Genomic DNA, 21,373 nt, shown 5'->3' on the forward strand with positions numbered 1-21,373 from the left:
ATAAATGAGGTACTGGCAAGGATTTAGAGATGTGGTCAAGATTCATGCAAAAGGTTCAAGGCAGGCGGCAGTAATTATAGTCAAAAAGTCAGGCAGGAGTCAAAAACCAGGAACTCAAAAGGCAGAATAAACGCTTGGGCAGGATCAAAATGGAGGACTGGGCTTTTAAAGCTGTTTTGGCAGCAAGAATTTAAATTTGGCGCCTTTTGTGACGCCATAATGCTCAGCATTGAGCGACAGCATCACTTTGGCCCTGAACCCGGAAGTGTGCGCCCACACAAGCAGTCTTAGAGAAAAGAGCCTGGAGGTAAGAGACCTCGGCAATCTCCCGGCGCGTCTTACACATATATAAAGCTTCATTTGGGGGGAGGCTCTATGACTTCTGCCTGGACTTCAGAGTGACTGGTTATGTTGGAATTCCTGCTGAGCCATTTTATGGAGGGGTCCCTCAGCGACTGTGCTAAGTATTAATAAATCTCTTATGTTTTACTTGTGTGTGTCAGTTTAATCACTCTACAGACGGAACAAGAGCCCTTCTCAGTAGAGATCCTAAATTAGGCAAAGTATCTACCCATACTCCTCTTTTCTGTTACAAAATGCATGGACATATTTTTGACAATATAAGGAAAGCTTAAACTGTATGTTTTTCCATTCTCGGATTTCTGAAACATTTTTTTTAATTCCCACAATGAAACAAATGTGTGGGGGACCCATAGTTTAAATATTTAAAAAAACACAAAAATTTCAGACGTTTCGAAAATAAAGTGTAAATATATGTTTATTTAGATAATGATTACAATGGTTTAGCAGCCAAAATAAAGCCAATCACATACACAATATGTCATTCTAAATGACATTATAATATTTTACCAATTTTATACTCAGAGCAGTGGCAATTACCCCATACCAACCAATTCAAAATATTATAAAATATTTAATTAATAGTAAAGAGTGCCCTTAGACTCCAATGGGTGAAAAAAAATTGTCGCCCATAGACTAGAATTTTCAGCCCACCACTAATTATTATCCTATATAGTGCCAAAATATTATGCGCCTCTTAATGAGGTTATTTATTATGTTATTTATCATCACACAGCATCACCGAAAGCTAATTAAAGGACAACAATGTAATCATTAACATAAACACAACTTTGTCTTTGGAGATTCAGGAATTTAGGCCTCTCTTTCCTTTTGGGATACAGAATATGTCAAATATTCATAATCACACAAACCAGAATTATGTCTGCTTTTCTCTTTCCCAAATCTCTCTATTATAAACCCGTTCTTTGCCAGAGCCTTTCGTAAAAACTCTTCATCATAAGTCAGGGAAGAAAACTTGTGTTGGCCTAACATGTAGTACGTTTGATTAAGGGCTCCAATCATGATCAGGTGACCTCCTATTTTCACAAGGGAGGAGATTTGTTTTAGAAGTTTCAGATACATCTCATGATCTTTACTAACAATATCCAAATACGCACAACTGAGCACACAGTCTGCTTGGGGCAACACAACATCACCAAGTGGGTTCTCTTTGGTAATATCCCATCGTACCACCTGTTTGACGGCTCTTCTGGTTTTTTCTTCATGTTCCTCACATGTTGTGCTAGAAAACAAGACTTAAAATAATTAATCAAGTTTTCCATTCAATTTAAGTCAGGGAAACATTAGCTTAACTGGAAAGATTAGAAGATATACTGTAACTTATAGAGCATTCAGTTGTTTTCGAGCAAGACAAAACCCATAGCAAACAGGTTCATGAAAACGTTAACCACATGATATTCGCTGCAAACCTGTATCAGGCGAAAAAATTGCTTATCTCTAGCAGAGTTATGTAAACAATTTTTTTAAATGCAAATTCTCATTTTGAAAATATATTGAATATATTTGAGACCCATTTATTTTTTTACTTGCTGGCTTATTTTTTGGAGGAAATCACATCTATTGGTCTGTCACTGTTTGCACCCGGGAACTGGGGTGAACTGTGAGTATGTCCTGTGGTTAATATTAATTTATATTTTTTTTTCAAATTTTTCAATACATTTTTTTGGTAGTACTATAATTTTTGCTTTGTGCACCATTCATTTTAAGTAATGGATAAAATATGGTCCAATAGAATGAGCACAGGCCCCTTTGTAGTAGGGTTTTTCATGGTTTTTACACTCTTTTTACAACCTTTCTCGATTAGAGAAATTTCTTTTCTTTTGACCGCTTTCTTTTACTCACCATTCCCCTTTAAGACCACAGACAAAGGTTGTAAGGTGAGAGTGGTCTATGGCTTCTGGTTCCTTGTTTAACCATTTCTGTGCCTCTTGTTCATCGGATTCACAGGAGTGTAACATGATGATGTTGTCAAAGTAATCAGCAGCCACCAACATATGCATAAAAGATGTAACACTAAGTTCAATCAGAGTTTCTCCTTTCACCAAACCTGCATCAAATAAATAAAAAAAGCATTAGCACAACTATAAGATTAATGAAATCAATGTAAATAGTTTATATGAGAGACTATTGTATCCAGGAGAGTTTGTGTCTGTGTCATACCTGAAGACAATATATCCCGAAGAGATTTAATAGGATATTCTATCAACTGGTTCTTGGAAGCATCCATATCGGTCCCCAAGTATGTTTCAAATAAAATGCAAGGATCATACTCTTTATCATGGTAATGCTTATATTGAGTAGAAGCCATTGAAAGCAAAGTGGAAGTGGATGTTTTAAGTTTCCTTAAAAATGTCAAGGTAGTGTTCCTACGGAAAAAAAAGAGGGAATATTTTGATTAATAGAGATCAATTGTGTCATTATCTTTAAATTCAACATAGAGAACATTAATGAATTCATTTATAAGTCAAATATTGAATTCAAGTGTTTTAAATTAGAACTTTATAAGAAAACTACCCAGAAATTTAGAAAACACCCTACTGGTTGCTCTACGGTTTGTTATACCTCCCTATGTAATTTTCCAGCCATAGTAGTAGTTTGGATTTAAAAGAAATCAAAATTAAACCCAAATTTATGCTTGGTTTACATTAAGCCATTGAAGTGGCATATTTATTGCTTTTCAAGCGTCCAGATCGGTATAACCTATTGTATTAAATGGCATTGAGTTCCTTAATGCGCTTCATCAGTTATTTTTCTTTGTGTGCCACTGTTATCCCCGTGATCCGAGTTTTATCAAAAATTAAAAATCTTGCCACCAAATACCTGGCAAGAATTTTCTGTTTTTTAAATATCCTACAAACATAAGTTATAAATCAAAGGCAAGATCTACATTTTACAATTAACATTTGGGGGCATATCCTCAATTTTCAAAAATTATCATACTGTGGCCTGTTAAGAACTCAAATTTGACAATTTGTTAACTAAAACCTGCCGATTTGCTGTTTAAGTCAATAGGAGACATCCTGGGATCAATTTGGAGTTGTTTGCAGCCTTCCTGACATTGAGAAAAAACTCGAATCAAGTTTTTAAAACTCGAATCGAATTTGATTTGAACTTGATTCGAGTTTAACAAATTTGATTTTTTTAAATAAATTTTGATTGGTCGAATTTCGAGTTCATGGGAGTTTATGGGAGTTTTTAAAAAATCACTTGAATTTGAAATTCGACCTTTGATAAATGTGCCTCTAGGTCTATGTAGAGTGGTAAAGCAAGTTAATCAATTAAAATACATTTGAATAATCTATTGTTAGACAAATAGGATTCCAGAACTGTAGGTCCTATGAAGCCAAAAAAATGAATGCATTTGTGCCTCACAAAGTCACAAAGGATGTGAACTGTATATACTTAGAAAGTTCCCTCTTCAGTAACTTACCGTTTCTTTTGGGTGCAGGCAACGCTCTACTGAAGCTGTGGTTCCTAGGTTTGGTTCCCTAGATACTATTAAGAGGACGGCTAATTTGTTTTGCATGAGAAGAGCAAACATTGGACTTCATGCAAAAGAGTGTAAATTTACTTTAGAACATTTCACTTGACATTAATTTTGCTTTTATTTTATTTAATGAATTATGATAATGACGCCAAAGGGTAAAACAGTGCAAAGATTCACATGGATCAAGAGTTCTGTATTACTTTGTTATATTAAAATAAATAAATAAATATTGTTAAATGTATTTTTCTCAATATATTTCTGCTTATGTAAATGAAGAAATATAAATAAGGGAGTGATTATAAATACCTACAGGACATGTAGACTGTTTGTCAATATTATTCTAATGACTTGTTCTTACAGAAGCTACATAAAAATGTGGCGTTCCCACCATATATTTTGGATAGACCGTATAAACTCAGTTAAAATTACACTTTCTATTATAAAGCCGCCCAACTGGCACAGGTTTTAACCTTGCACACCTTAGAAGATAGATCTCATTGTGTATCTTTGAAAGCTACCTTCATCCAGCCGTATTCTCCTACTGCACTAATCTAGTGCCCTTTAGGGAAGAGACCCAAAAAGGCCAGCAGGTGCCTTCAACATACCTTAAAACTTTGGGATACCTTAAACAAGAAACTAAATTTGGGTTCTCCCACAGTCCAGCAGCACCTATACTATGGAATCCACAGTTTATTCCAGATCTACAAGCTTCAAAATTTAAGTGGTGGTCTGGCAGTGGGCCAGCTATGCTCATCCTCGGGACCATTCCCCCTTCAACAGCTGATAGATAAGTACTCCATCCCACAAGGCAAAAGATACATTCACAATGGCTACACGTAAAGAGCAAAGATAACGCAGAAACATTTTTTGAAAGGTGGTACATCTACTCTCCTAGATTACGTAAATCAGTATTGTGCCTATACAATAAGTTCTTTGATCTTCCACTGCCCCAGAAGTTACCTTACATGCTAGCTCGGCATGAAGATCTCTCTATGGAACTAGTTCCCGAGGATTGGGATCAAGCGTGGAATACTGCTTAAATGTCATTGAATGATGTTTCCTTACAGGAGACAAACTATAAAGTACTCTTTTGAAGGTACTTAGTACCAGCATGCATCGCTAAATTCACTCCGTTAGCCAACCCTAGCTGCTTCAGGGGCTGTGGTGAAATAGGCACAATGTTCCATACGTGGTGGACATGCCCCAATGCTCGGAGAATTTGGATTAGGATTTTTAACATGGTCTACTCTGTTTTGGGAGTTTCTATGCTCATGGAATAGCCTTATTAGGCATAAAACCAGAAGGACTCAACAATGGACAGTTCAGTCTGTTAATGGCAGCTAAAAGGACCCTAGCTAGGGCCTGTAAACAAAAACAAATCCCAATTGACCCAGTAAAATCCAGAATCAACTGGATTATGTCCCAAGAAAAAATTACTAGCATTTTACTCAACACCCAACAGAAATTTTTAACAACTTGGAGGCCCTGGATTGAGTACAGATATGGGCCTGTAGTGCCCAACATCCTTTTTTTCACTGTAGTTGCTCCTAGCTTCCAATTTAGACATGGAAGGGCATATAGTAATAACTTTCTAAGGAGTATCAGGGAGAATCGCAAGGAAATAGTTCTGTCGATACCAGCCCATAAAAAAGACACTCAGGCTAAATTACTAAATTTATAGGATAAGATGCAAAATTTCACCTGGCAAAAGAATGCGAATGTAGAAAACAGAAGTGCACATAAAAATTATATATATTAACAAATAAGTCTGTGCTGTATAAATCCAAAAACTGCAATGGGGCTGATTTCCTAAAACTCAATTTTTTTTTTTTTTTTTTTAAAAAGCAAAAAAATATAAAATGATTACAAATATATTTTAGCTTAAGTTTTTCAAACTTGAATATTGAAAATGTTTTAAAGGCCAAAGAATCTCAAAAATGTTAAACACATCAACAACTTAAACCCTCAAGGTTGTATAGAAGTCAATAGGAAGTGTATTTAGGTAACTAATTTTTTTTTAACTTCTGAAGTTTTTAAGGGTTGTACTGTCTACTTTTAACAGAAAGAATTTTGTAAATGGTCAAACGAGTCACATCTCTTCTGCACTTTATCCAGTTGATTTAACAATGCTTGGATTACTTGGTGATTTATTGGATTACTTGGTGATTTATTTACAAGCTGTTAATTATTTTGCCATTTCTTTGGACTATGTACCAAGAAGTTCACAGAAAAGGTATAACGGAGGTGTTTAAACTGGGTCTTAACACTGCACCAGCTAAAATAGAATTACTACTGTGGGACCAGGAAGAATCTACCATGTGGGCACCAGCTATCATAATCTGCCTATTGGCTCCTCTCTATAAAGCCCATGATACATGTCCAGGTAATATATGGAATATGCAAAAATATGTGGGGAAACTCAGGCCTCTGCATAGCCAATTTTACAATAGTAATTGTTGTTGTGCACCAAAGGAGATACAGATGAAATACAGTTTTTCATTAGTATTAGATTTTCTTTTGTAATATTGTAATATGTTCAAATCAAGAAAGAAATACATAGTTTAAAGACAATACTCCACAAACATTCAGTGAAAAATATGGCATGGGGTAGATTTAGAGTTTTTACTTTGATTTTGCTGTAAAACTCAATCTTGACTGTTTTCAAACTCAAGTTTCCAAAACTCTGAATTTGAGATTTCATTTGAGATTCATTAAGAAAAAAATTCAATCGGCAGCTGAAAGTTTCTGTCAAAGTTAAGGGAGGTGTGTTTTCAAAATTCAAGATATTTTAAAATTCAAGTTCTTCAAAATAAGTTGCAGATTCATTGAATTATGAAGACTAGAATGTGTTAGAGCACAATTGTTTTATTTACACGATTTGAAGTGATCAAGTTTCCAAGAATTGACTTTTCATAAATAAACTGGCAATGGAGCTGTTAAAGAGAGTTTTTTTGACATTTTTCAAAGCCTTTAATTTTCATAAATGCATCTGCCCATGTCACTACAACACAAAAGTGTATTGGGTGAGGATTTGTTTTCAGGGGATTACAACATGGATATGTTTTTGTTTTAAATCTCTTTACTGTTTGATAAATGTGCCAAGACAATACTAAATTAAATTGGGGTATTTCAGCAATGCATCATCATGTTCTTTGTATATTCTTTATATATTAGATATATTAGATATTTTAAAGGCCAACACAAGGGTACTGAGGCAGAACTTTTTGTAGACATTTTTAACATTTCTTCATTTTCACCCATCCTTAAATTTTTCAAAGTGTTATTTTTTACACTCACAGAAGTGAAAGTTGTGGGTGTCGGTGATTCAGGCACGCTGACCATACTCAGAGGATGTCCAGGAATACCAGGACATCCAGGTCAAAAAGGAGAATTGGGGTCAACAGGAGAGAAAGGTAATTGGACTTCAAAAATCCACAAAAATAATAGTATAAATTACCAATTGCTGATGAAGTTGAGCCTATAATTAAAATCTCTTTTACCAGATCTCCTGTAAACTTAAAGCTATAATTTATATTTTTATGGTCTTTTCTCTTTCCATTGTTTAATTATTCTTTTTTCTTTCATTTCCTGTAATCCTAATTAATTGAAAAATAGAGCACTTTAAAAAGAATGAATTCCAACACTGTTAATGCTTTACTAAACCAAAGTAAAGTTCTGCAATAAAGATATATATATATATATATATATATATATATATATATATATATATATATATATATATATATATATATATATATATATATATTCTAATTATGTCTCCAACATGCTATTTTCTGCATTAAAAAGGAGCCCGTGGAGAGCCGGGAAAATATGGACCTCCAGGTCAGAAAGGTTAGTGACAAACCCACATACTACATATAAAATGTATAGATTTCGGTAATGAGGGTAGGAAACCCATGGGTTTCATTATTAGGATTTTCCCATAAAGAGAATTTAATTTAACATACAATAATTTATGAAGTTATATCCCTATAAATCTTCATTCGACAGAATATTTTCCATTTTGGCATCCCTATATACACCCAACACCACAAAACAGAACACAAAGTAAATTATTTATTCTGGTCCAGTCTGACATTCTTTACATTCTGTAATTCCAAAATATGTGTAATAGGCAGGCAATCTTCAGATAAAAAGACATGTTTGTATACTATCAAGTGCTTACTAACACTGTGATACTATTTGACACTTAGGTGAAAAGGGAGACAATGGTGATGCTAACTTGGTATATGGTGAGTGATATGGCTTTCATTTCTACTATTGTTTTATTTCCTGATATTTAAATGGAGCCAACACCGTGGCACAGCTCCTTACATCATTTGCATCAGTCTCTTCCTCGGTGGAGTTTACAATCTAAAGTCCCTTCCCCCAGTAGCACCAATTAAAAGCCAGTTCACCTGCCTCTATGCTTTTGGAGTGTAAGAGGGAACTGGAGACCCCAGTGGAAATCCACACGGTAGAAAATACAAACTCTTCACAGACTGGCTGAAACCAAACTCAGGTCCATACAATCTTTTACTTTCTGATATCTATAAACTCTATTCCAGCTGCTAGAAACTGTAAGGAACTACTAGACCAGGGAGTGGTCCTCAGCGACTGGTACACAATATACCCAGATGGTGTCCATCCCATGAAGGTGCTGTGTGACATGCATACCGACGGAGGAGGCTGGATAGTAAGTCAGCACTCTAGCCTTCCTTTTAGTAGCGGGTTCAATGGGATGTTATAGGCATTTTTATAATATATGCATATCTGCTCACATTTGTTCAGTGACACACAATGCAGAACCCTTTAAAATGTATAAGTTAAAATGTGCAATTGCAATTGATTTGGGGTTGTTCTCATAAATCATGACGTCTACCAGGCGAATACACTAACTAAAAACCATTGTATTGACTAAATACATTATTTTTTCTTGTGTTCCATTATTCTAGGTTTTCCAAAGACGTTGGGATGGCTCTGTGGATTTTTTCCGTGACTGGAAGTCCTATAAATCAGGGTTTGGCAGCAGGCTTAATGAGTTTTGGCTGGGGAATGATAATCTTCATAAATTAACCTCATCGGGTAAGGTCCATCTCATTTCAAATTACAGATGCAGGTGTTAAAAACAAGGTTAATTTCAAAATCACAACCTGGTGCTGTGTTTCTAGTATTTGAACACCCCACAGAAAACATTTACTGAAAAGTGATGCAGGTTTTTGTTTTCTGGATGAGCTTTCTCTTTGTTCCTTTGGCATAGATGGTACAGGGAGAATAATAATTCCACTAAGAAGGCGGCACTATCTAATTTTAAATTCTATTTCTTTCCTTTAAGGCTCATGGGAATTGAGGATTGATCTGCATGACTTTGAGAACACAAAGCACTTTGCTAAATATGAAACCTTCCAGATTCTGGAGGAGTCAGAGAAGTATAAGTTATTAATTGGAGCCATGAAGGAGGGTAATATAGGTAAGTGAATGTGCATTATCAATTCTCTTTGTTTAGGGGTAACACCAAACTTCAAAATATAAAGATCGTTACGACCATTGGGGGGGTCTGAAATTGCAGACTTATAAAAATTATAATTTATAAATATGGTTAACACAACACTCGTCTACACAAACCAATGGACATTTAGGTGCTGACTTATTATTACTCAAGAAAAACGAATAACATTAAATTGGTAAATTTCTTAGGATCAAAACTCAAAATTTAAGTCAAGTATTTACAGGGAAATATTGAAAATTCGAAAGAGTTTCTAAACCTCGATTTTTGAGATTTATTAATCACAGAAAAAATTAGACTTGAAAAAATTTGCCAAAAAGTTGTCTCTTTTTCTTCGACCACCTAAATGTCAGTAAGACATATTCCTTTAAAAAAAAAAAATATTTTAAATGGTATGTATTCTTCATCAGAAATGTAAATTAATTTTGTCATTTGTCATCGGCTATGAAATCAGTAATTAACCAGAAGGAGGGGCATCATATCAAAGATTTATTCTGTCATGTGTAAATTCATGTTTCTTTTATTTTTAGGGGATTCTATGAAGGTTCACAACACCATGCCATTTTCCACCAAGGATCAAGACAACGACTTATGGTCTGAACATTGTGCTACTAAATACAAGGGAGCGTGGTGGTACAATGGTTGTCATCATTCAAACCTCAATGGGTTGTATCTGTTAGGAAGTCACAGCAGCAACACAGCAGAGGGGATCAACTGGTATGGCAGAGGGCACAATTATTCCTACAAACATTCGGAAATGAAAATTAGGCCTTTGTAAACTATCAATAATTACATTTTAAAATATTATGGGGGCCTAACATCTATGGTAGACATTGAAAATAAAGGCTAGAATGTGATTGAACTGCGTTTGGGTTATCTTTACAAGTTTTGATTATCAAGATTTTCATAGTTAAGCACAAACAAGATTTCTGAGTTTTTAAGAAAAAAACCTAAAAATAAAAATCTTAAATAAAGCTCTCCTCTGCCATTCAAATACAAAAGGAAATCATTATTTTAATTTAAAATTGCTTACAACCCTTACTTATACACTGAAGCTATTTTCAATTCAGATAACTACGAGCCAATATTAAAAGAAAATCAATATAACAGAAGTGTGACTTTTCCTAATCTACACAAAATCTTCTGTGCCCCAGCATCACACAACACATGGAAAAACTGTGCATCTGGTGGAGCTTCTGATCGGTGTCAATATTATTATAAACATTATTTCAGTGTACAGTAGAATCCAATTTTAGGTTTTCACAGAGACCACAAAAATCTGTGTTGGACTGAATAATTTTGGGGGGGAAAGTAGCTTCATGGAACATGAAATCGAGGTTATATATGAAAATATTAAGCACCTTCATGCACAGAAAACATTATTTTAAATTGTTTTCTGTATAATTAAGAAACTGTTTTTTAGAGAGCTACACTCTCTCTCAGATTTAGGGGCAAATTCACTAAAGGCCGAATTGTCACCAGCGGTGCAAATTCACTACCACCACGCTAAATATGCAAAGTTGCTCCCTGGGTGTCGAACGCTTGCAACTTTTCGCTAGCATTACTGCGGCAGTGCGAGCATTTCTTAGCGAAGATGCGCTAGCATTCGTTTGTGCCTATCAAAAATTCTCTAGTGATCTTGCGCTTAGGTCAATTTAATTTCATTTTAAAGTTGTATGGAGGTCTTTATTATAAATGTTGGTGCTTGAAGCTTCCACTTTTTATTACAAAAATCCAATGTTCCATGTGTTAAGAAATGTCTGGAGAAAACCGGTTCCTTTTACAGGCAATCCCGCTTCAAAAATGGAAAAGTCGCCAGAGTTTTTGGAACTTTAATGCATTTTCGGCACACAGGATATGATGTAAGTGACAGAAGATTGAGGAAGATCTAGCTTCTTTTTAGCACTTCTCCTGCTCTGAGGTGGCAAAGTCAACTGTGGTGAAAGAGGTAACGTTCAGTTAAATCCGCACTTTACTAAATTTGCGGAGTAATGACCTTTCGCCACATCAAAAAGTCGCCTGGCGAAAGAGTGTGAATGAACGCTAGTTGATACTCAGAGCAATGGATAGCACACCCAATTTGAAAAAATAATAGAAAATGTATTACAAAAAAGTAAAGAAAAATACAAAAATTATACAAAAATATTAAATAATATAACATGGGCTCACTGTTATCATTATATTATTTAATATTTTTGTATAATTATTTTATTAATATTTTTGTATAATTTTTGTATTTTTCTTTACTTTTTTGTAATAAATTTTCTATTATTTTTTCAAATTGGGTGTGCTATCCATTACTCTGAGTATCTATAGTCTTGTTTGGAGACCCTTATGGGGAGTCCCCTATGGTTTGGAACCCGTCATTTTACTTTAATCGGTGTGTGTCTTCTCTTTATATTTTGTGAATGAATGCTAGTGACGGTCTCTTTCACTAGCGAATTGGCGCCTGTGCCTGTTGGTGGAATTGGCGATGTCCCTGCGGGTGGCAACGCTGGCGAATTGTCGCTAGGGTTAGCCACTTCGTCCTTTAGTGAATCTACCCTTTAGTTTAATAAACAATTATAAATATATGGGTCACCCACTTCCCTCAGTTATGAGAAATATAATTGAGTATAAACCTTCCCTCAGTAATATTATAATAAAATATATTTGTGAGAGTAACCATTCCCCTTGGTAACAGTATAATTGGGGAGGGGTTACTCCCTCTCCTGAGATATGTTATTTTTTTTTTTTTGGCTAATATAATAAAATATATGTCGGAGCTAACGCCCCCTTCTCAGTTTCATAGAAAAATTTTATAGAAAATTATATTTCAGGGGATTACACCTTCCCCTCGGGTATATTATAAAGAAATATCTTATTTCTGACCAGTAGTGAAATTCGCAGCAATTAAAAAGTTATATGTGTGTGGGGTTTAAGTTTATTTCTCTATGGTATAAAAAGAATAATATTTCTGGGGACCTATTGTTTCCCAATATCCCAGCTTTTTTTTAATTATGGCGTCAGTTCATCTTTCACAAGCACTTGTCACAACCCACAGTCAGTTACTACAGAAAAATATGATGCACTATGCGCATGACGTTCACAGGTGCCATTTTGTATTTGGTTAATGCCACCCAGTTTCACTGGAGTTGCATCTCGATCCTCACTATGTTCAAGTCAAGTGGAAGTTTTGTATAAGGCCGGAAAAAAGGGGTCCATTTTCTTTCTCGGGGAACCCGGACACTATAAGGAGACGAGAAACTGATACCTACCAACTGTAACTAACACCCACATAGCACAGCAGTTACATTTTGGGACTGAGAGTCAAAATAAGCCCTGGCATTTCAAGTACACAGAGGCCCAAATAGTCCTCCACTAGCCCACTAAATAGTGACTGTCTATGGGCAGCCACGCTGAGATTTGCCAGAACCCACAGATTGCCAGTCCAGGCTTGATTTTGGAGCACAACGAAAGAATGAAACGCATGTTTACTTTCGGTCGATTGTGGCACTTCTCTTCCCGTTATTAATAGGGAAAAAAGATAAATATATAGGAAGGCCAGTGATCCCAATGTTATTAATAGGGAATAAAGATAAATATATAGGAAGGTCAGTGATCCCAATGTTATTAATAGGGAATAAAGATAAATATATAGGAAGGTCATTGATATGATCCCAATGTTATTAATAGGGAATAAAGAGAAATATATAGGAAGGTCAGTGATCCCAATGTTATTAATAGGGAATAAAGAGAAATATATAGGAAGGTCAGTGATCCCAATGTTATTAATAGGGAATAAAGAGAAATATATAGGAAGGTCAGTGATCCCAATGTTATTAATAGGGAATAAAGATAAATATATAGGAAGGTCAGTGATCCCAATGTTATTAATAGGGAATAAAGATAAATATATAGGCAGGTCAGTGATCCCAATGTTATTAATAGGGAATAAAGATAAATATATAGGAAGGTCAGTGATCCCAATGTTATTAATAGGGAATAAAGATAAATATATAGGAAGGTCAGTGATCCCAATGTTATTAATAGGGAATAAAGATAAATATATAGGAAGGTCAGTGATCCCAATGTTATTAATAGGGAATAAAGATAAATATATAGGAAGGTCAGTGATCCCAATGTTATTAATAGGGAATAAAGATAAATATATAGGAAGGTCAGTGATCCCAATGTTATTAATAGGGAATAAAGATAAATATATAGGAAGGTCAGTGATCCCAATGTTATTAATAGGGAATAAAGATAAATATATAGGAAGGTCAGTGATCCCAATGTTATTAATAGGGAATAAAGATAAATATATAGGAAGGCCAGTGATCCCAATGTTATTAATAGGGAATAAAGATAAATATATAGGAAGGTCAGTGATCCCAATGTTATTAATAGGGAAAAAAGATAAATATATAGGAAGGCCGGTATTTTTTTTCCAGAAAAGGTGGCAACCCTACCAATATTAGACCATATTTTGTCTCTTAAATTCTGAAAAATGCTGCCTTTGTTTGCACATAATCCATTAGGGATTATTGTTCGTTTATATCGCCTATTATATTCTTCTAAATTTGCCCTTTTTCTCCTTAAAACTGTGGTAAAAATATGGCCCTAGTTTTAAATGACACATCAGACCAGAAGTGGAAATAATTGGCGCAGTCTGTTTATGGGTAACGGGTGCTTTATGAACTGAAGAATCCCCTTAGCGAAGCCTTGTTTGGGCCCTGATAGTTCTGCCACGGATGGAACTGACTGGAAATCCGCACATTTCAGTGTGGAAACCACAGTTAAATTACTTTTGCTCAATTTCAAGCTTTCTTAGCCCTTTTTTCTGGAGTCACTTAGCATGTGACAAATCCAGACCTTGTTGCACTAACAATACTTGGTCTGGGAAGTTTTTTTTTAAAAAAAAAGAAGCCTGCTGACATAGTCCACCAATTCCCACCCTCATAAATTAGGCCATTTGTGGTAAATTCTGAACATTTTTGCCCAGTTTCCACATAAAACAGCGCGTTTCCAAAGAGCAGCACAGATTCCCGCGCTTTACAGGCTGCCGCTTTGTGTGAGAATGAGACTAATGTAAGCCACTCCCACCACACAACGACGACGTTCTGCGTCACTGACTTTCTACGCGCGGCGGGCGGAAGTCACAGTCTCGCGAGATGAGACTTGTTGCGCTTACTGCCCGTCCGGAACCAAGCAGCTAAACATTAGCGTTTCTGCGGGACTTTTAAATAGCGCTGATGATAACGGGGTCCGTTACTGGAAGGAGAAGCGCAGGCTCCACTTGCTGAGGCGGAATGTTCGCGGGTCTGTCCGAGCTGGGGGTCGCCAATGGGGAGGAACTGAAGGAAACCCTCACTAACTGTACTGAGCCCCTGAAGGCCATTGAACAGTTTCAGGTGCGAGTCTCTGACCTCTGCTGCTACTGAACCCTATAATACTCCTCCTGACATGCACCAGACTGTCTTACTAGCAGCACAGGGCATGCTGGGAATTGTAGTTCACCCCCTCTCCCTCATTTATTCCCAAATTTGAGGATCTTGGAAGTTTTGGTATGTCCAGGCAGGGGCTGATGGGAATTGTAGTTCTCCCCAGACATAGCTGCCCCCCTCCCTCATTTATTCTCATATTTGGGAGCCTTGGTATGTTCATGCAGGGGCTGCTGGGAATTGTAGTTCACCCAGACATGGCTGCCTCTCATTTATTCTCATATTTTAGGATCTTGGGAGCTTTGGTATGTCCAGGCAGGGGCTGCTGGGAATTTTAGTTCACCCCAGACATGGCTGCCCCCCCTTCCCTCATTTATTCCCATATTTGGGGATCTTGGGAGCTTTGGTATGTCCAGGCAGGGGCTGGTGGGAATTGTAGTTCTCCCAAAGAAATAGCTGCCCCCTCCCTCATTTATTCTCATTTGGGAGCCTTGGTATGTCCAGACAGGGGCTGCTGGGAATTGTAGTTCACCCAGACATGGCTCCCTCTCATTTATTCTCGTATTTTAGGATCTTGGGAGCTTTGGTATGTCCAGGCAGGGGCTGCTGGGAATTGTAGTTCTCCCCAGACATAGCTGCCCCCTCCCTCATTTATTCCCATATTTGGGGATCTTGGGAGCTTTGGTACATCCAAGCAAGGGCTGATGGGATTTACAGGGGCAATGGCTGCTGTAAGTTAATGCTGGGCTCGGGCCCTTCTACATGTGGCCCCTGGAAGCTCAGTGACAGATGAGTGGGCGGGGCTAAGTGACAGTTGTGTTTGTGTCTCTGTAGATTGAGAATGGGGTGCTGCTCCCCTCCCTCCAGTCTGCCTTGCCCTTCCTGGACCTGCACAGCATCCCGCGCTATGAGTTCCACCAGACGGTGTTGGAGGAGCTGAGGGACAAGCTGCTGGAGAGAGTCACCGCCATCGCCGCCGAGGGAAAGGATGGGGGCAGGTGGGTGAGGGGCATTGGGGCTTGTAATGGGTCGGCGCTGAGCTAAATAAATGAAATCAATGAGCATTGTGTGGTTTCCCTTCAGGTACGGCAAGCTGGAGGAGCTCCTGGAGAAGTGCTTTGCGCTGGTGAAGATGCCCTCCATCCAGCCCGTGGTCATGTGCGTCATGAAGCATCTCCCAAAGGTACCGCCGGATCCCAAATGGATCTTAAATTCCTTCCTGGTTCTGTTGCACATACAGTGTGAGAGTAGGCTGATAGAGGGGGCAACGTGGAGCATCACAGGGGGATTTAACTAAAGAACAACATGATCAGGGCTCGGAATTACATTAAGCATGGGCCCCTGGACTGGAAAAGCTGCAGAACTCGCCATAGCAACCAGTTATGTATCATCCAATCAAACAGCGGCCTCTGGTGGGCAAGTTGTAGAAGAACACTTCACTTGGTTGTACTTCTATAAAGCTGCAAATATTGAATGGCGATGGTTATCGAAATACATTTGTATAGAAAGCACCAACATATTCCACAGCGCTGTACAATAATCGTTGCTGACCCACAGGTGCCGGAGAAGAAGCTGAAGCTGGTGATGGCTGATAAGGATCTATACAAAGCGTGCGCGGTTGAGGTGAAGAGGCAGATCTGGCAGGACAATCAGGCTCTGTTTGGAGATGAGGTGTCCCCCCTGCTCAAGCAGTACATCCTGGAGAAAGAGAATGTATTGCTCAGCAGCGACCTCTCTGTCCTACACAACTTCTTCAGTCAATCCCCCAAAACCAGAAGGCAGGGTGAGGTAAGGGCCAAGTCTTAAGTTGGTGGGGAATGAAGGAGGTTTTTTTGAGCCAGTGTCTACATTGTATTGCCTTCTGTTCATTTGCCATAACAGGTGGTGCAGAAACTGACCCAGATGATCGGGAAGAATGTGAAGCTCTATGACATGGTTCTGCAGTTTTTGCGGACTCTCTTCCTAAGGACTCGCAATGTGCATTACTGTACCCTGAGGGCGGAGCTGCTCATGTCTCTCCATGACTTGGATATAAGTGAGATCTGTACTGTGGATCCTTGTCATAAGGTAATAGTATGAGGGTATAGCTTTTTATGTGCCCAGAACATTCCTTCTTTGTATATTTGTATTTATACATATGGGAGGAGGAGGTGCCATATTGATTCCCTTAGACAGTACAGTATGAGGGTATAGCTTTTTATGTGCCCAGAACATTCCTTCTCTGTATATTTGTATTTATACATATGGGAGGAGGTGTCATATTGATTCCCTTAGACAGTACAGTATGAGGGTATAGCTTATTGTGTGCCCAGAACATTCCTTCTCTGTATATTTGTATTTATACATATGGGAGGAGGGAGGTGCCATATTGATTCCCTTAGACAGTACAGTATGAGGGTATAGCTTATTGTGTGCCCAGAACATTCCTTCTCTGTATATTTGTATTTATACATATGGGAGGAGGGAGGTGCCATATTGATTCCCTTAGACAGTACAGTATGAGGGTATAGCTTATTGTGTGCCCAGAACATTCCTTCTCTGTATATTTGTATTTATACATATTGGAGGAGGTGCCATATTGATTCCCTTAGACAGTACAGTATGAGGGTATAGCTTATTGTGTGCCCAGAACATTCCTTCTCTGTATATTTGTATTTATACATATGGGAGGAGGGAGGTGCCATATTGATTCCCTTAGACAGTACAATATGAGGGTATAGCTTATTGTGTGCCCAGAACGTTCCATCTCTGTATAGTATATGTATGGTTCCCGTGCTTTTGCAGTTCACCTGGTGCCTGGACGCCTGTATCCGTGAGAAGTTTGTGGACGCCAAGCGAGCACGAGAGTTGCAGGGCTTTTTGGATGGAGTGAAAAAGGGACAGGAGCAGGTTCTAGGGTGAGAATTATAAGGGTGCAGTATTCTGGCATCCGACCATTCCAAGGCTTTACACTCACTCCGTTTTGCTTTGACGCAGAGACTTGTCGATGATCCTGTGCGACCCCTTCGCCATCAACACCCTGGCCATGAGCACCATCCGAAATCTGCAAGAACTCATCAGCCAGGAGTCTTTGCCTAGAGTAAGTGTCATAAAATCAGCTGCCAATCACAAACTTTCTCTCATTATGCAGACAGCAGTAGAACACTGAATGCTGATTGGTTGCTGTGGGTTAGGAGACTGAATCTTTAGTATTTGTATCAGAACTGTTACATCACCATATCTTTAGTTGTTAATGGACTGTAATACAACTCCCCACACACCTAAACTCATCTCTTTGGCACTCTAGATCCCACCACTTCTGTTGTCCAGAGACTATATTTGTATTTTAGATTAATTTTGGGCCTGTCCTAACGCTCCTTGCTTTCTACAGGACAATCAGGAACTTCTCCTGCTGCTGAGGATGCTCTCGCTTGGACATGGCGCATGGGATATGATCGACAGCCAAGTTTTTAAAGAGCCCAGACTGGTAAAGTTAATGTGCTATTAATATATTACACTAAAAAAAGGGGGCTCTGTCATATCCCTCAATGAAAGTCACAGCAAGGGTAAAGATGTTTTTTTTTTTTCTTGTCCTCTCCTACTCTTCTATTCCAAACATCTACCTGGGTTCTAGGAACTTTTATTTGTCGCAACCAGAGAGCAGTTGAAATGCCAAGCTTGAGAGATGCAGAATGTAAATATGTCAAAAACCATGATCAATAAATCTAAATTGTCTAAGAATTTTACTGTCTACATCTTAGAGATATATTGAAGGGGAGCTACCTTGGTGCAGGCAGCCATATTTGTTATAACTATGTGATGATGGCGTAATAATTGTAGTGTCACTTTAAATGGGGGGTCATAACCAGTGGCTCCTCCCTTTCTGCAGGATACTGAGCTGATCACGAAATTCCTGCCCCTGCTCATTGGATTAGTGGTGGACGATTATACGTTCAACGTGGAAAGCAAGTTGCCAACCGAAGAGAAGGTGCCGGTCACGTACCCCAACACCCTGCCCGATGTCTTTACAAAGTGCGTGACGAAGGAAAGAAAAGGGTGGGGGACTCTTTACCATATATAAGGGGTACCCCAGTCTAACATTGCTTTGTATCCCCAAGTCAGGTTTCTGCAGGAGAACCGACTCGCGTGTGAGGTGGGACTGTATTACACGTTGCACATCACCAAGCAAAGGAATAAGAACTTCCTACTCCGCCTACTCCCTGCACTCAGTAAGTCACACCCCCCATGTAGCCTTAAAGGTACAGTAACACTGCTTTCCCCCCTCCCCGGGCTCCGCTGATCTGTACTGCTTTTGCCTTTACAGAGGAGATGTCCGGTGACACTGCCTTCACTGACATCTTCCTGCACTTGTTCACCAGTAACCTGACCCTGCTGGGCGACGAGTTTGGCTCGGAGGACTTCTGCTCTAGTGTATTTGATGGCTTCTTCCTTACGTGTTGCTCAAAGTAAGATTTGCCCCTCATATACCCTCCCATCGAACTCCCATGCTCTGAGCACTTCTGTATCTTGATCCAAGCACTCGCCCACTTATCCCCATCTAGGGGCACAAATGCATTTCTTCAGCCGCAAGTGTGACCTCAATCTGTCACTTCTGTACGTGCCAGTCCATTGTGCATTATCATCGTGTCCTTGGGCTGCCTTTATAGAACAAACAATGTACTTACGGCACATAATCAGGCCCATTACAAGAGGAACCACATTCTGCTTATTAAACAATTGCTCTTTTGTTAGTCAAGGGTAAATGCCGCAGGCACAGTTTTGCCAGCACCTGATTGTGGCTTAGCTTGGAGATTTCATTACAGCCTTTAGATTATGAGCTCTTGTGCACAAGACCCTCTTGTTCTGCTTTGATCCAATGACCCTTGTTTGTTATAAATTGTAAAGAGCAGCTTTAGAGTCAGGGCACACGGGGAGATTAGTCACCCGGCGACAAATCTTCTTTCCTTCCAGGCGAACTGCCTTCCCGCCGGCTAAATGTAAATCACCAGCGGGATGGCACTCAGAGCGATTCATTTTCTGAAGTTGCCGGGCGACTAAACTCCCCGAATTTGCCTGTGTGCCCTGACCCTAAATGGGAACTATTGCGAAAATGGAATATAAGCTTCAGCATACTGAAATAATAAACTTTCTAAATACAATCCATTAAATATTCTATATTGTTTCTGAAATAATCAAGTTTATTTTCACTTTCTTTATCATCATCTGTTTCTCTTCATTCTCTCTTCATGCAGCAGTTGGGTGTCCAATATATGTTATAGGGGGGTTTCCTTTCCTAGCAGAGCTCACTCTATTAAAATCACCAGACATCATGTCTCTCTACATGCAGGCAGTTATTTTGTTTGTACTGAATCAATTATTTGAGTGAGCTCTAATTCATCTGCTTGGAAAGGAAGCTCCCTATAAGATATATTGTATCTAACTGTCAATGACTATCTGACACCCAACTGCTGTATCAAGACAGAATGAAGAGAAACAGATACTGAGAGAAGGATAGTGAAAATAAACATGATTAGTTCAGAAACAATGCAAATTATTTAATTGATTGTATTTACAAAGTTTCTTATTTCAGTATGATGAAGCTTATATTAAATTTTCATTATAGTTCCATTTTAATATAAACGCATGACGATGTCTTTGCAGAAAAGAGAATGTACACAGGCACGTGCTCCGGTTACTGCTTCACCTTCACCACAAGGTGGCACCTGTCAAACTGGAGGCCCTACAGAAAGCCCTGGAACCACCAAAAACAGTAAGTGCTGCTTGTGACCTAAGAGTGATGATGTTTTATGCCCTGTCGTGTGATCTAGCAACCAGTGGGGTAACTAAAATAAATGTATCTTTTCTCAGAGTGGAGAGCCGCTGAAAGAGCTGTACAACACGCTGAGCGATAAAATCCAGCAGAGAAAGAGCCCGCCAGCACCAGAACCGGAACCACAATCCATGGATCTACCACTTCATGCTGTCCCAACAACCCCTGTGATTTAGTGGCTGGAAATGCAGATGGATGTGTTGTACCATTATAGGAGGTACCTTGCCCCCCCCCAATATTTCAGAGATAGTTGGATAACACAGTAACGTTTCTCAAACACTGACAGATGCAAAGTCCCATTTTATTTGCTATTTATATGTACTATAGTTCCTATCTCCCCTTGGTGTCACACTGCATTTCCCAGCATCCCCCATTGGCCTTTAGGGTAGACCCAGGTGGGTTTTGTATAAAACTGGCAGTTACTCGTTTGCTATTTTAGCCCTTTTGTTTGATCCCAGCACTCAGTGTACCTGAGCCGAATCTACAGGCTTGGTATTGAACACGCCTTTTGTCTATTCTTTTGATAATTTTGTTTATTTTTAAATAAAGTGCTAACGAGTCAATGTTTTTTAATTTTTTTTTGTAAATTGCTTCCAAATGCAAGTCCTAGTTATTTAGCTATAAAGACGTGTCTATTGCCCTCTCCGAAGGAACACCAGCTTGTTGTTGTTTGCTGTACCACCTTTCACCTGTTGCAGGCGCCAAATAACTTTCTATACCAAGCTATAGATCAGCACTATCATACACACTGCTTGTACTAATTAACG

The 21,373-nt window shown here is 38.5% G+C and overlaps 3 protein-coding genes across 3 annotated transcripts; 2 read left to right on the forward strand and 1 right to left on the reverse strand.

Moving 5' to 3' along the window:
• Positions 1 to 760: 760 nt before the first annotated feature.
• On the reverse strand, positions 761 to 3,916 carry LOC108698159 (nicotinamide N-methyltransferase). The gene is made up of 4 exons (XM_018229437.2): positions 3,812 to 3,916; positions 2,542 to 2,747; positions 2,224 to 2,428; positions 761 to 1,603 (listed from the first exon to the last, which is right to left on the reverse strand). Exons 2-4 carry the CDS (start codon positions 2,687 to 2,689, stop codon positions 1,174 to 1,176), a joined length of 783 nt encoding a protein of 260 aa, XP_018084926.1. The 5' UTR covers positions 2,690 to 2,747; positions 3,812 to 3,916; the 3' UTR covers positions 761 to 1,173.
• A 2,217-nt stretch (positions 3,917 to 6,133) lies between these two features.
• On the forward strand, positions 6,134 to 10,345 carry fcn2l.L (ficolin 2-like L homeolog). The gene is given in 8 exon segments (NM_001086304.1): positions 6,134 to 6,251; positions 7,168 to 7,281; positions 7,676 to 7,720; positions 8,083 to 8,121; positions 8,437 to 8,564; positions 8,824 to 8,953; positions 9,204 to 9,338; positions 9,905 to 10,345. Coding segments are annotated over 8 exon segments (906 nt in total). The 5' UTR covers positions 6,134 to 6,184; the 3' UTR covers positions 10,153 to 10,345.
• Positions 10,346 to 14,589: 4,244 nt separating this feature from the next.
• On the forward strand, positions 14,590 to 21,169 carry nelfb.L (negative elongation factor complex member B L homeolog). The gene is given in 13 exon segments (NM_001096402.1): positions 14,590 to 14,767; positions 15,632 to 15,795; positions 15,881 to 15,980; positions 16,355 to 16,585; positions 16,679 to 16,864; positions 17,582 to 17,694; positions 17,774 to 17,876; positions 18,168 to 18,263; positions 18,666 to 18,808; positions 18,899 to 19,005; positions 19,101 to 19,242; positions 20,438 to 20,546; positions 20,645 to 21,169. Coding segments are annotated over 13 exon segments (1,734 nt in total). The 5' UTR covers positions 14,590 to 14,665; the 3' UTR covers positions 20,783 to 21,169.
• The last annotated feature ends 204 nt before the right edge of the window (positions 21,170 to 21,373 follow it).

The sequence above is a fragment of the Xenopus laevis genome, chromosome 8L, assembly GCF_017654675.1.
Source record: "Xenopus laevis strain J_2021 chromosome 8L, Xenopus_laevis_v10.1, whole genome shotgun sequence".
Taxonomy (NCBI): domain Eukaryota; kingdom Metazoa; phylum Chordata; class Amphibia; order Anura; family Pipidae; genus Xenopus; species Xenopus laevis.

Excerpts from the sequence above, each read along its gene's own strand:
- LOC108698159 (XM_018229437.2), bottom strand. The coding sequence starts at position 2,689 with ATGGCTTCTACTCAATATAAGCATTACCATGATAAAGAGTATGATCCT. Across the intron at positions 2,429-2,541 it reads TCGGGATATATTGTCTTCAG|GTTTGGTGAAAGGAGAAACT; the intron begins GTATGACACAGA and ends TATTTGATGCAG. Across the intron at positions 1,604-2,223 it reads TGTGGTCTTAAAGGGGAATG|CACAACATGTGAGGAACATG; the intron begins GTGAGTAAAAGA and ends CTTGTTTTCTAG.